This window comes from Doryrhamphus excisus, chromosome 22, assembly GCF_030265055.1.
Source record: "Doryrhamphus excisus isolate RoL2022-K1 chromosome 22, RoL_Dexc_1.0, whole genome shotgun sequence".
Classification (NCBI taxonomy): domain Eukaryota; kingdom Metazoa; phylum Chordata; class Actinopteri; order Syngnathiformes; family Syngnathidae; genus Doryrhamphus; species Doryrhamphus excisus.
Genome location: NC_080487.1, coordinates 3,425,039 through 3,441,014, shown reverse-complemented (window position 1 = coordinate 3,441,014; position 15,976 = coordinate 3,425,039). Strand labels below are relative to the sequence as shown.

The following is a 15,976-nucleotide window of genomic DNA, read 5'->3' as shown; positions in this document are numbered from 1 at the left end:
GTGACACAAAACAGAAATGGTTAGCCTATTAGCTTTGGACATACGCGGTATGTCATTTAACAATACTATTTAGAAGCATAACATTGTACTGGCGTCTTGGTATAACAAACAACAAAAACTACTCCATTGATTCATTCATTAAAATATATGTCTCAGTTTGTTTTGGCTTACGGATGTGGATTAGAGCTGATTCAAGAGGCCAATATTCATCTGTTAAATACCAAGCTATGATGTATTTTGCATTATTTATAATTTGCTGTTTGTGCTACATGAAGTGTGATGCATCTGTTCCCACCAGATTTTTGTGTCATCTGGAGAAAGAGAGAGAAAAAAAAAACAAAAACAAAACAAAAGCATTGCAATAGCAGATGAATGTCATATTTATCACCGTTTAACAAACGTAAAAGAGGATGAGGTATTTTTTTTTGGGGGGGGGGGGGGGGGGGGGTGGAGCATCCGTGTTTGTACATTCTGAAAAGGTCACAGACAAACTGTCACATGAATTGTAAAACGCACAGTGACAGGAAACAACACTTGTCTGTGCATCATAAAAAGACTGCAGGGATGGATGCTTGTTGATCATTTTAAACGGCAAATATTTCCCCCTCCATATTTGGGTAAGAGGGTGGAGTGTTAAGAATCTGCATCACATCTTTTGGATGATTTTTGTTGCCAGGTGCAGTACAGCATCCCCTGTCTAGATAAAACATGGTGATATGTGTGTACTTTTTGTTGATTATTTTTGGCAGAGACACTTTCGTGACAGTCGGGATGCATTTCAGGCAGATGTGTAATCATTTACCAAACTTGGCAAAGCTGACAGAGTGCAGAAACACGGGATAGAGATCTGGGGATCTGGTCTGAAACATAAAGAAATAAACATTTTCCTATCTGCAGCGTGGAAATCTAACCAATATTTTTTTTAAATGTCATTTTATAATGACACTAATGTGCAACAGCAATCAGGTATAATCAACATTTATTATAAAAATACAACCAATCAGGTCACAGGATCTTCTAATTTCACAACTACACAGGTTAAAATACTGTAGTCATAAAGTGATTTGAGCTTGCATATGATTGACAATACCAAAATGGATTAGTACATAAGGTTCTTTCTCAGGCAGGAAGTGAAAGTGATGCTTTTCCACACATTATGTTCGTTAGCCATTCTACTCAAACACACCTAACGCTTTCCCTCCTCCCGACAGCTACTGCTGTTTTTTTTTTTTTTTTTTTTTTTTAAAGGAAGGGATGGGACAGAAACTGTCTGTGTAAAACGAGGTCAGTGATCGTGATGCTAATGGGAAATTGTTTATGACGCTAAGCAGACTACGGATGGATGCAAACACACAGATGTACAGTACACGCTCTGTGGCAGTCATTCTTGCCAAGACACACAGATGTGTTGCTAAAGGGTTGCCATGACAACTATTTCCAAGTACGTCGGGGTGATTGTGAGAGTCTCTGTGTGAGTAATTGAATTGAGACCTTTGTGGGACTGGCAAAGAAAGCCACATTTGTACATGTTCAGGCTGCTTCCATATAGACGGGGCCGCAAAAGAGTGGCTCTGGTTTGATGCCGCTCCAAATGACATAAATTACACATAACCACCGAATGTGCTTAGAGCCTGAAATCAGCTATTTCATTAAGCATTTAATAACATGATCACACTTAATGTTATTCTACTAAGTGGAGAGAGGAGATTTGAAGGCTTGCAAGATAAACACCACAAATCCAATCAGTGGCGACAACCATACTATACATATGACTACGGCAAATCCTAAAATACTAAATAAATGTAAAAATAATGTAATCCTCACCAAAGAGAATAATTTAACTCTTGGATTATGTACTCAAATTTTTTTTGTAGGACCTGCTGTATATGTATAACGATTATCTTCAGAATATTGAAACACAAATATAATATAATCTTTAATATCCATTTGACTTAAATGAGATGTTTTATACGGGTGTGATTTAATTCATGCAAATGCATTAAAAAAGGAGTACGCTACTAGTTGCTGCTTTCGCACTAAAGTTGTCCCTCGCGATCTCGGTTTGATTATCACTACATGGTGATTCGTCAGAAATAAATTCAATTCAAAAATAACATTGAGACATTACCTTATATTACATTACTTTACCTTAACACTACATGAAGTCAGCCATGACATGTTCGGCATGATAGAGTAAAAAAATAAGTTCTCCTCCCGTTCCGTGTGGAAGTGGTACATTTTTGCCACCTTAAATTTCGAAGAAATTAATTTGAGGTTAGCTCGCTGGCACACTAGCTTGCTAGGTGGTGGCCGTCGAGTCCCAGCAGCATAAGAGTTGAGCAATGTGTTGTATATATAGAATTATAGGACTGTGAAGGTGACTACAGGGGTGTTACTTTTTGTCTGTAGAGCTCTAATAATGTAAAAAAAAGTGTATTTAGAAATTAATAATGTTCTAGGAATCATATATTACAAAAATGCAGTTATCGCGGCCCCAAAAACAAAAGTTGAATGTTATTTTGGAATAGCAATAATATGCTATATGACTTAATCAAAGCATCTCCTCTCTCCTCTCCTCTTGTATTAATATCTATTTGTTTAATCATTTTTAATGCAAAATACAAATTAACAGAATAAAACTGAACAAAAAAAAACTGTCCAGGCCCTCTGCTTTTGAAGCAGCTGTACCATTACACCAACAGGAACTGACAGGTGAACAGATGAATTCTCCCATTTTATCCTGTTACTCTACCGCTTGCTGTCAATCAACGGCAGCGACTGCGGTGCCAGATTACTTGTCCCTTTTTTTTTTCCTCCCCTGTCTCAGGCTAACTTGGTCTCTATGCCTCATGGTGGCAATGGGTTCATCCCCCAGATTGTAGAGAGGCCTTGCACTTATTAACCAATATGATAGTGCTTCGCTGTCTTTTGCTCACATTAAAACAATTGTGCATAAGGAGGAGGAAGACGAGTTGCAAGTGCATCGCACGGTGCTACAGCATGCTACAGCTACAGTGTTGCCTCAATTACTGCAAGTTCCACCAGGAGGAGACACACATCAACGCTGTCGCTTGCAGTGCTGCGACACAGTGTGAAATATGTAGCTGCACTTGACAGTTTTTACATCATGACATTAAAAGCACCTGAATTTCCTTTGCATAGGATGGCTTAATGAACCACAAATATGTGAAAAAGGCAAACAGCAGCAACGGATACGACAGGCCAGCACACTTGGAACTATCAATGATAAAAAATTGTTCTTGTAGTAATTAAAAAGTAAAGTTATCGGTGTATCGCGTGAGAGTTCATTAAATTCTGTGAGACTTCAGCTCAGCAAGCATCTAAAGGCATAGCTCCCTAAGTGTTGCTTTTTCTTGAGCTTTTTTTTTTCCTTGTCACAATGCGGACGCCTATATATGAAAGTTTTTTTCTTTATACACTGTACATATTTTTGGTAGGTGTGGCTTAGGTTGAATTTATGGTAATTTAGCTGTATTACATTATTGTTATATTATTACAACTTTGCATTTATAGTTAGTATTATAATAGGTTTTATAATGGATACAGTTTGACCCTGGAACTGAATGTTTCTCCTTCCAAAAACAGAAATGAAAAAAAACAATTAAAATCTTAACCAATGTCCTGGAGTAGACTGTGTTTGACCTTAGAGGTTTCACTGATATAAAATGAAAATGTGTGTTTAATCTGGTAAGATTCGTATTAATATTTTGAAAAATTCACATTCTTTATAAAAAATAAAATCAAAAATGACTTCATTGACCATCAGGCTTGCAGGAGCTTCCTGAGGTCCTCGTCCATCCCTGCTCTTTGCATCTGCTCCAAGCTGTGGTAACGATGGGTCACCTGATCGGCGGTCACGACAACCACCCTGACGCCATGGGGGTCCTCGCCCAGCTGGCAGCCGATGGCCGAGCTCACGACCATGTCGAGGCCGTCATGGCAGCCGCCTGCATTTCGGTGATAGTGGCCAGAGAAGACTGCTTTCACCCCTGCAGTGAGACAAGGTCAAAAGGGGGGGTGAAAAAATGACTTTTTTAGTGTGTGCTTATGTTCTAGATCTGTGAGGAGGCACGATGCTGTTTGAGTCACACCACGTTTGACTGGACTTGAACCTGGACTGGTCGCCAGCCAATGGCAGCCAACACAGAATCAATGTCTTAAATAGTTCATTTAGAAGTACAGCATGTGTTTAATACAGTGCCTCTGAAATAGTTCTCAAAAAGTTTTTTCCCCCCACCTTGCTCAGAGGGAAAAGACTGGTCCCTTATTTTATTAATATTACAATGATGTGCATTGAACGGAGCAAAAGTAATAAGGGCATGATGTGTTAAGTGCTTTCAGGACAGGAAGCAATTAGGAGCGCTATGATTTGCTTGCAATAAATGCAGTCAAGACATACATAGTCAGGATAAAAAAAATATTACAAAATGACAGTACTGATGAAATTAAATAAAAACATGCACTGAATTTTCAGCCTCCCTTCGCCCAAAAGATGCTAAAAAAACTACTGCTGATACTAGCTGATACTGCTTGCCCTGAATCATCATGTCCACCACTCTGCATAATCAAACAGCACCTCAACTACCAAAGGTGACCTAAATTAGATGAATATTTCTGTGAGAGCACACTGTGCTCACAGTGGACCATTAAATAATGAATCCGCCACAACTTACCAACAGTTACAGCTGTATGAGGCGATATCAAAGCAGCAGGGGTGCCCAATAATACGTCGATCACGAACTACCGGTAAATTGTACAAGTAGTGTGCCTGGATCACATGGCGTGAAATAAAACAGGCGTCACTTTTAATATGATACCGAAAGAAAGCCATTGAAATGTATCAGTCTAGAAAAGGTTATAAAGCTATATCTAAATCTTTGGGACTCCAGCCATCCACAGTGAGAGCCATTATCCCCAAATGTCAGGTTGCAGGTAGCGCCTGATATACAAAACTACGGCTGTGTCTCGATTCACGCACTCCCGTATCTTCGCTCATCATTTTCAGTGCATAAGTGTATTCACAGTGAAAAGTATGGCAAAATGCAGTGTGCCGTCACGACCCAAGTGCTGCACTTTCAATTACCTTCAATCATCTGGAAGAGGAGGGACTAGCTTTACTATTACACAATTGTAATCAGCCTTTTTGCTAAGCGCAACACTATTCAGATTTTGCAGTATTCATTTATTTTTCAAGTTATCTATGTGTGTCACACACACATAGGCGAGTGAATTGGAGTGAACCAACAGACAATTTTATTGTTGTGGGGAAAACATTAGCGCTTTGCTGGCACATTCATGAAAACATGGCACAGAACAAGCCCACCTATGGGTAATCTGACCTGAATTCAATAGACCATGTCCCACCTCAGTCACATCATTGCACATTGCTCGACATGCGGAACTTTTTCACCTTTGTCTTTGTCGGGTTAAAACATAAGCGAGTGTGGTTGGCTTGCAGACAAAAGCTGTCCCTGAAGACACACTCTGGTATGTGACACAACCACTGAACATATATTAAAATACTGTTGAGAATAAATTTGAAATTTTCAATTCCGACACTGAAGACGACGCAGGAGGAAGATGAGGACAGCGATGCTATTTCTGGTAAGCTACTGTTTATCCATGCACTGTTTGGGGTAAAAAAAAAACATCTATTCAAGTAAAAGTTTTTATTTTTTATTTTTTTTAGACTGATGCTGTACACTCTGTTGCTGTACTGAATGTTTGTTTTTTTGAACAAACCTAGCATTCTTCTTTTTAATCATTGACTTGATGAGCTGTTTGGAATGTGAAAACAGTCCAATGAAAAGCTACAAAGGCTAACTTCATACTATGGAGGCAGGAAGACAGCTGCTGTAATTCTCCGCAGGATTGAAAGCATCATAGCGGGTGGTCTAAGATGCATTGCTGTAGGTTACCGCCGCCTCTAGGTTAATGACAGCTGGCACCCTTCTGGGAAAATAGTTGTGATTTTACATAGGCACAAAATGAAAGCGGCATACATCACTTTGTGTACATTGTTATCAAAGTGCCTTGCAGTGCAGTTAGTGTGGGTAGCCCTCTGGGATTTTTCAAGCCTTTAGATGCTCGAGTCGACGCTGCAGTCAGCCAAGTTACATGAAGGATAAAAATTGCTCTCATTTACTGACAATACCATGCAAAAACAATTAAGCCCCTGTGAAATGCGGCATATAACCATACTACGTGTAAGGTTCTTGCTTAAAGGGGGATGCAAGTGTGTCTCCAGAACACTTTTCTCGCTGACTGGGTAGCTACCCGAGTAAAAACATGCACACACTGGGGTGATAATTCCTCGCCTTGTCTGGGTCTCTATGGAAATCCTATTTACCTGTAAGCGTGGAAACAGTTCCGCTTCTTTTGTGCTTTTCCTTTTGATAAACATTCCCATCTGGGGACTGGCCCTTGCTTTGACTAGCAAGAAGTAGGGGAGTGACTTTGGAAGCAGGGAGGGGGGGGGCGAGGTGTTAGAACATTGAGGGAAAAAAAATTCAGAGTAAGCAGACAGAGTAATGAAAACATACAAAATGTGAAGGGTGGAAATTACATGGAGTGAAATTGAATACTGGTACAGGTGACAGGAAATGCACAGAAAGGAGAGCGGAGTAGCTCATATATAAACATGTATTTCCATGACTGATATAAACAGCATGTTTAATGCAATTGCTGAGTCTGCCGACACGGACTACCAAATGACAGGACAGATGAAAGGAATGAAAAAAAATGTTCAAGCCCATCTCATCATCTTTGATACCTGCAAACCTTTCTTCGTTGAGGCTTTTTTTTTTTAATTCACACTCTGTCAAGCCCCTTTCATCTGTTGGTCACCGATTTCCCAGCAACAAGATGGGATTTGCTAATTGCATGTCAAATTTCTGTCCTGCGTCTGAACAACCCCCTTTGTGGGTTATTACACAGAGAAGCCATTTGCAGTACCTTTGTTGCTTTCTCTCCTATGCAGAGTGTGCGCTTTTGTCATCAACGTGCAGGGAAACAATCACAAATTTATGAATCATGATCATTTGCATGACATAGAGAAGAGAAATAATCTACTGTAGCGGGCCAAAGCCTCCTATAAACTAATATGACCCGTCAGTCATCACGTAGCATGCCTTTCCTACAGTGTGTCCTAACAATCACTCTCATAGACAAACTACATTTTCAATTGTTTTCAGCTTTTTTTCAGTTAAGACAGTCTTATCTGCAAATGTAAAAAGATACGTATAGGCTCTATACATCATCATCATCACTAATCTCATGTTTGGCCGAATGATAAAGACACAAGGGATACTCTCCGCTAAGGGAGATGGTGAGATATAAAAGGCGTTATTCAACCTCATCATTAAAACAATGGGGTTAAATGCTTAGCTGTGGCCTCTTATCAAATCCCTGGTGAGTGATAAATGTGCCTTCCCTTTTGAGCGGAGTAAGACCCTTGCTGATAAAGACGCCCAGCGGGAAGAGGGTGAGCGACAAAGGAAGAAAAATGGAGACTCGGCAAAGCAGAACATGGCATATCTTGGCTGCTAATTAACTAATGCATGTACGAATCTCGAGCCGCTAGCTATGCTGGGATTTGGACGGCTGTTTCTGCTGCACTATTGTTGTCTTGTTTTGTTGTTGTTTTTTTTTTTTACTGATATGGAGTTCTGTATCCAATGTGTCCCCGCATATATGCTGAAAGTATTCTCAACGAGTAAGATGCAAGTGAAGAGTTGGAGGCATATAGGAACCTAATTACAGATACCAATTACCTCCATCTACTCTATGGTGAGAGGAGAGGCTGAGAGCGCCACTGGGATTTCTGCTACTCCAATTGCCTCTTGTATAGGACACACCGGGTCCCCCGCCATGGATTTCAGCATTCATGAAAAGAGATGCTTGATGTGCATCAAACTTACTGAACAAATATGACAATAAACTTTGTGCATGTCTTACTCCCTCTGGAGAATGTTCAATAAAGTGCACACATAGCAGTGGGAAGTAAAGTGTAACCGCAGTAAAGCCTACGGGAGCCCTATTTACAATGATTACAGGTATGATAGTGATGAAGCAGCACAGAAGACCCTCAGGAACAATGGACAACTTCCTTTAGGGTCATTAAATCAAAGTGGGAATGATGCCAGCACACACTACAAGAGTTTGACATCAAATGTAACTGCACACTAAAGTTAGTCTTTTTGTCTTGGCCGTCCAATCAGAGCAGCTTGGCTCTACCTTTAAAACAATATAAAACACAACACGGGCATGACGTTGTACAAAAAGGGAGGCAAAATTTAATATCAGACAAATTACTGTCGCATCCCAACCCACAGTAATTGCTTGTGCAATTAAAAAAGGGACTCTGTGATGCTTTACTAGCCCAACTGGGGGTCATAACGCAGAGACAGTGTATCATTAATATGAGCTGGAATGCAGTCAACAGTCCCGTGGTGTAAACTGCTCACTCTGACGAGCCAGACGAAGACTAATTGGCAATGCAATGCCAACGTGCAGCTGTGGTGCCGAGATAAAATATAGATTCTCGCAGACAAATTTATCATGCATGGAAAAAAATGCACCACTGCACGGCTATTTATGTATTCATATAACAAACACATGTGGCACACACAAAAAAAACATGGGCATATCTTACAAGAATAAAAATGGAAAATATATCAGCAAGGATCATTCAATTAGATGCATTTTGCATTTTGTCAGAAGGAGCTATGATCTGCATTTTACTCCTACAGATCGTTAGATTGAAGAACTTGAGATAGACAGACACTCAGTTGGAAGTGCAGGGTTCACTGCAATGTCGTGTGTGATATCACAGCCATGCTTGATCTGATACTGGATTGTTTCACACTGTACTTGAATCCTTGAATTCTCCGGAGTGGCCAAAGGTGCGTGTGTGTGTGTGTGTGCATTCCAGGTTAATGATGCTGCCCTTTACTGTAATGACAGTAGTGATCACCAGAGTACAAGAGCACATCTGGAGGATTCCGATCAGAGGGTGCAGTGGTGAGGACAGACACACAGGGGAGGGCAATGATGCGTGAACATCTCACCGCAAAGGGGGGGAGGTAAATTACCATAACCATTATACTGTATGTCCAGAAGAGACATGATTTAGCTTGAATAAGAGGAAAGAGTCCATTGCCACACAGACCAAAAGACAACAACAACAACAATATAACCCAGGCTTTTTTCCATTCAATATGCAGTATTGTCCATTCAAATTTGCTATCATTGAGATATACCTACATTTTTTTCCAACCTGACCGCTCCCAGACTTATGTCAAATTGGTGATGATGCAACTCCACACTAAAAAACGGCATGTCTAATGCAGTTTTTAACTGAAAAAAAAAAACCCCACAAGGTGGCAGAAGTGCCGTTTATAAAAACTCAGCATGCACGTGTCCCGTGTCTCCTAATACAGGCTGCCCATCATCCAAGTGAAAAAGGCTTGGAGCCGTGTTACGCAAAGGAGGTTACACCTTGAAGGGCAATTTTGTGTCGTGTTTAGTGTTGTGCATGCATACAAATGCTTTAAATGCAATTTCTCCTTCAGGCCTTATTTCTAACTACATCTAATAACTGTGGGACTTTTGCAATTTGCAGGCCCTCCACAATTAAAAGTTACGACCATTTATCTAGAGGAATATGCAAATGCACTTGTTGAATGTCATAACAATAAACCCAATAAAATGTTTGTTTCACTTAAGTAAACTGGTGCTGCCACTGAAGAAAACAACCAGGGGATGGGTGTATTTATTAACATTGTCATTCATAATATGCATAAGGAATTTCCCATTTTTGATTGAAAGCAGCGTGCTGACACACACTTCCTGTTGTATGTCTATGCACATGCAAGGACAAACATGGGAAAGACGTTTATTGCACACTGCTTTAAAGTAGCATGCATGTCATCTGTAATTTATGACCACGTGTACCATGTGCGTATGTACAGTATGTCCTACAACGAATGCCCTGTACTCTACTGTATGTATGAATGTATATAGTAACTACTGTCAGGTTGTGTGTGGATGAGGAAGGACATATATATATAAAGCATATTCTTCTCCATGGCACGTGCAGTATACCAAGGAGTGTGCCCTTTTAATCTTTAACTACAGTTAGCTTGAAGGAGGAATCAATGGCGGATGACAAGTTATCAGAGCAAAACACACCAACATGGTTAAATACATGCAGGCATGATGGCTGGATAATCAAATTAATACGACACAGCGAGAGTCACCTTGATGAATGATGGAGTGTGCGTGTCCATACGAGATGCCCTGTCAATCAGTTGTGCCAAACTGGTCCGATAGTGTCACAAGTAAGTGTGTTAAGTAAACACTTGCTGTCCTTGTCAGTGTTCTGCACCATATTGTTATAAGCCCACAATAATGTATTTTGAAGAAAAAAAAAATCTCCTTTTAGGCAGCTAATGCATTATTTAATTTGATTGTGACTGTCTCTTGTGTGTGTGATAATTTCCCCTAATTCCTCTTGGTGAGAAGCTTAAGAGTGCTACAGTTAAATACGCTGGCAATAAACAGGTTTGACAGAAAGCTAAGAAGATAAGACCTATTAAGACAAGATATTTTAAACCACTTTACAGAAGCCTAAAACTATCATAAACTATTACATTTCCTGGTCCTGTATGAAACAAAGACAAATTTAAGAGTTTCCTTACCAGCTCTCTTAAATCGGTCAATCAGTTTTTGTCTGAGTTCCCTCTGCAAGTTGAAGTAGTTATCTTCCTCATCATGGTTCTTTAGATACAGAGGAATGTGCTGAAACACTATGATGTGTTTCGGTGCCTGGACAAATACATATACATATAAGTATTCCATTAATTACACTGAATTATGTTATGTTATCTTGCTGGAACATTTTGATAAAGCAATGGAGACTACGTACCGTGCGAGAGGGATGTGAGACTTTGCTCAACTGCTCTTCGAGCCACGTTTCCTGGGCCTCCTTTAACTGAGGACAGGCCGAAGCATCATAGAACAATTGAGAGTTTAGAACCAGGAATAGGACTCCACCCACCTGAGGTGACACAGCAGAAGCATTCATGCGGCATTCATTCATACAATTGAGATGGGCATTCGACTAAATGTGCTCACCGGGATCAAACAGTGTGGGGAAGAAGGACAAAGCAAGAAACCAAAAAATGACCACTTCCACACACAATGGGAGAAGTTTTTTCAATCATGTTGGACATGTCATGGCTGACTCCATGCATGTTGTATCTTAAAAGGTACTGTAATGGCTAAACAATGTAACATTAAGGATGTCTAGTGACCAGAATCCTACAAATAACAAATATGTTATGACTAATAAAAAGACCATAGCCAAACAGCAATTATTTATTCATTAATTTTCAAAAAAATGTGACAGTGCGGCAGTGATGTTTGAACCGCGGTGTAGCGAGGGCCGACTGTCGTACTCAATTTCCAATAGCTGACCTTCTGACTGGAAACTAAATGAGACTGAATCAACAGCACCTAAATGGCCACTTGAATCCCATGATATTGTGGCTTTAAAAAGGTCCTTTATATTCCTCAGCACAGCGGAATACTCATTCAATGACATGCGCATGTGTGTTTTGTTCTTGACATCCAATAATCCAATCTACTTCAAACCGGCAGATCGACTTGAAGGTTAATAACGGAAGAACACTTTTCGATAAACATTTAAATGTCAGGCTGATGACGTCAGCAAATCTGCATTTTGATAGTCGATACTGCTAGTGGACAGGAGTTAAAAGTGCACACAACTCATTACGTAGCAGCGCAAGAACAATTAAGGGTAAATTAAACAGTCATTAACCCCAAAGGTTTCAAAGCTAGCACAAATTATAATCGAAGTAGAAACTAGTCAGTGACCTGGATGCTACAAGCAATGGAGCCTTCCCACAAGGAAAGGTCAGCGTCTTTAGCTCCTTGCTCAATCATCTCCAACAGACCGTGTCCATGATGTCACATAAATCTTCTCAACTACACTAAGTGCACTCGTTTTTTGTTCTGGACAGTAAATGAAACAATACTTAAGACTTCACGGGTCATACAACAATAGAATCAAACTGGGCAGTGTTGAAGGAGGCTCACCAGCAGACTTTAATACAACACATGAGGCGTTTGCTTACCCAAAAGCTGAAATAGTCATCTCCCCATGCAGTGCAGTACTGATCCACGGTTGTTGGGGTAGGAGTGTTTCCAAGGTCATGATTGCCACTGACAAACACAAGCGGAATGGAAGGGTCTGTCCCCCTCAAGGCGTCCTTTAGGTCTCGCTCCTGATCATCCCTAAAAGGCCAGCCTGAATGGAGAAAATGTATCAAATAAAAACAGGAAGTGAATAATTTTAATTTGATGTTTACATTGTAAACCTCATTTACTGATACTCTTAGAAGTCATGCAAGGCATCAAGTTGACAGCTCCAGCTTTTACTAGCTGATGGCTCGCACTCTCGACTCATGCGGTGGATCCCTGGCTAGAGGTTTGTAAGAACATAAGCCGGTCCATGGGTTGAAAACGGTTGGTAAACACTGATGTATGACATTCTGATGGAAAACGTCATGGTTGTGTTTAAGGGTGTACCAATGTCCAACGGGATCTCTAATATAAAAAAAAAAACAAAAAAAAAAAACAAGCAGCTGTCCCCAAAAGACCCCCAGTCTGGTTTACGTATTTTCAGGAGTGCCCCCCTTGTGGCGTTATTTTACACGGTTCCACACCTCCCCTTCCCAACGGTGGTAATGCACACTCCCCTGGCTTGTCAAGGTGCCATGCATGTATGGATTTCCCGCTCCCAAGTACTTTGTTTTTTGTGTGTACCAAGCAAATGTACTGTCACACTCTTTGCATGTGTGACACACACTATTATTTGTTTGTTTGTCCAACTGGAAGGGTCTGTTGAAAATTTCCCAAACTAGGTGGGGACAGAGTTCTGTGTTAAACATGGTTGCTTGCTGCAGCTTTACAGCCCCTTAAACTAAGTGCTACCGTTTATTTCCGACACTTAGTTAAAACCTGTGTTTACCAAGACAAAGTATCCCACAAAATAGAAAAGAGAAAGCTTTAAAAAGGTAATGACATTTGTCCTTGAATCCACTCTTAAGGGATGACTGAAGTAGTTAATATTTAGTAATGTGTTTTTTTTTTTAATCAGAGCATAATGTGAGGAGTAGGTAATTGGTGCAAACATGCTTACAAAGCTCTGTTCAAACCTGTCATTAAAATGCGTGTGTGTGATCTGGTCAGAATAGGCCAATTTGTGTGATTCCGCCAAGCATCTTTCAAAAGGTACAAGTGTCTCCACTTGTAGCTCAAGTGACCACTTGCGACTAGATTTCATTTCCTTGCTTGATGTACAAACATGAAGATTGGCAGAAGACTGAAACGCAGCGAGTATGTATATGCTAATCCCTGTAAATATATTCAAAGTGTACACTAAAGACAGGCTTGAACGGAGTCACGGTGCACCATTCAGGTAATTTAGAATAAGTCCAACAAACGAAGCACTGGAGCATTTTCAAGAAGGGAGGGGAGGATAGAGCTGCGTTTTGCAGATGATCATTTGTTTGCTTCATTCCACTGAGACCTAAATGGACATAGATTAGAGATGATGATAGTAAACAGGCTGGATGTGCACCAGGAAATTTCATGTACTTCAGGGCCAGCAAAGCCTTCTCTCCTGGCCAAACCACAATCACTGACCTGCAAGTTGTGTATTTTAGTTCATGTACATGTACATCTCATGTCAAATCTAATAAGTAGAAGGAAAACAAAAATATATATTTAGTGTAGTATAGTAGTAGAGATGTAATCACAGAGAATGGCGCATCTTTCTGTTTATCCCGAGTCCGTCGAGTGGTTTGTTTTTTCTTCTCCCGTGGCATACACTATATCAATATTGTGTCACAAGAGACACAGTGAGAGGTGCTCATAGTAACATATCATCTTGGCTGCCTCATGGACAACTGTCAACCAATATCAGCCATAAATGTTTGTGTGGAGTCAACATTCCACAATCTCACTGTCTGGCCACTGCTACAATTTCTACTACAATGTATGCAACAGAAGATGTCAAACTAAAGAAGCTGGAAGAGAAGATAAGGTAGCATGCAAAGGTGTCATTGGAATGCTGAGGCAGAAGTGTTGTAACTTGGAGCGCTGTAATAATCCTGCTGTTACACATATTTGGATTTTAAATAGAGCGATTCAGCATATTCGCTGAGCATCAGCTTGACTCCACGGGGAGAAAATATTTTTCCAATACACACAACAATTATGGGAAAGTATTCACTTTGTAGATGCAATACAATCCAGATTGACTCAAATTGTGTGTCAATGTTAAATTCAGTCAGGTCTGGAACCAATTATGATAAACGAGGAACGACTGTATGTATATGAATACTGTATATGTTGGAACGGCAAAAGAGATTTCCCCTTTTGTGAGTTCTTACAAGCGGTGTACAATCAAGTAAAGAGAGCTGGATCAACGTTCTGTGATATCAGCAGTAATGCAAAGGCTGTACTGGACTGTTGGGATGAAGACGGATCTAAGCCTGTAGGTGAAGCTTTTGATCTCGGAGTCGATCAACATTCCCATCTTCACCCAGAATGCTTTGATGACTGAAGAAAGTCAAGTCACAGATAGAGTACATAGGAGTCAGAATGAGTTTCCTTTCCAGTTTGGTGGAAGACAAAAGGCTTAGTTGAGATGTCTCGAGTAAAGTAAAACGAATGAAGATAAGGGGCTGCTTGGATGTGTCCGAAATTTTGGGATGAAACAAACTATAGTAATTTCAAGTGGAAGATAATATCCCATTTTGAAGTCTTACGCAGCAATCTCTGACATATCTTAAGTAAGTTTGATTAAGTATAGAATTGGTATAGCTTCTGATTAGAATATTCACACCGCCAAACGTGACGAAGAGCTTTAGCTCAAGCTAAATGGCTAATGACTGGAGATAAAGGTGACATAAAGGACGACAACAAAAAAGACGGACTGACAAGATGACACCTTTGCGTGATGTTTGTTTTATCTGCGATTATGCTCGACATTTCCTCTGTTTTAGAGAGAAGACTAATGTCCCACGGCAATCTGTACTTCACCTTCATGAACACATACGGAACACAGGCATTGATGTTTTTTTTCACTGTACCATGAAGAAGATGCCTTGTGCATCCCCAGGGACATGACTTGAATCCTTTGTAGTGCTCATTAGGAGCCTGTTAAGTCCAGCACGTTTCTGTAATTCAATCAGCTCACCATCTCTAACCCAAACCACCTCCGACTCCCTCCCATCTCCTACTCTTTATCCTCTTTATTTGTCAGCTTTGAAAATAAGTGAAAGAGAGACTCCAGAGGGTGCAAACTGGTAGGTCAGAGGCAAAAAAGTAGAGGTCATGAGGTCTTTCTTTATTATTCTTTTGCATAAAAAATAGAAACATTAGGCCCTGTTGACGTTGTGCAGAGCTGCCATGTAGCTATCAAAAAAAACATCAATGTGGGACAGCCCTAACAACAGCTCATTTAAAAGACCTTTGTTAGGCAACTCGAGACAGATACTGTATATGAACTCATTTCGCCTGTGCTGATGAGTCTGTGTAAACTAGCCCACGTTTATCTCTGCATAAAAAAGGCTCTGGAGATACATTAAGATTGTGGAGCATTAAAACAAAAAAACTCAGGGAATTCCGACTGGATGACATTCTGCTGTGGAAGCAAATAGACATAGTGGACATCAGGAACTTCAATCTGAGCAACATTTATGGGGCGTGGTTTCATGGAAAGTGCAGAAGTTTATGAAGTTTATGTGTTTATTGAGTTTATTTGTATATGACACCATTTTTTTTTTCATGAACCATCCCTGCTCTGTGTGGTCACACATTTAGTGTTCTGAAGACAACCCATCCCATCAGTCTTATAATGATT

General features: G+C 40.3%; 1 protein-coding gene across 6 annotated transcripts in view; it reads right to left on the bottom strand.

Moving 5' to 3' along the window:
• The window catches only part of cpped1 (calcineurin-like phosphoesterase domain containing 1), a 33,438-nt gene that overhangs the window by 10,386 nt on the left and 7,076 nt on the right, over positions 1–15,976 (bottom strand). The window contains exons 3-7 of one of the 6 annotated variants that reach the window (XR_009120738.1): positions 12,180–12,352; positions 10,949–11,080; positions 10,722–10,848; positions 3,782–4,010; positions 803–860 (exon numbers count right to left, since the gene is read on the bottom strand). Coding sequence is in view for 5 of the 6 variants with exons in the window: in XM_058061311.1 (XP_057917294.1) it covers positions 3,784–4,010; positions 10,722–10,848; positions 10,949–11,080; positions 12,180–12,352 (659 nt within the window). In the remaining variant the exon portion in view is untranslated. Of the gene's footprint in view, positions 1–435; positions 861–962; positions 4,011–10,721; positions 10,849–10,948; positions 11,081–12,179; positions 12,353–15,976 lie in introns of those variants that run through there. The other 5 variants (XM_058061313.1, XM_058061312.1, XM_058061311.1 and 2 more) reach the window with 5 other exon arrangements.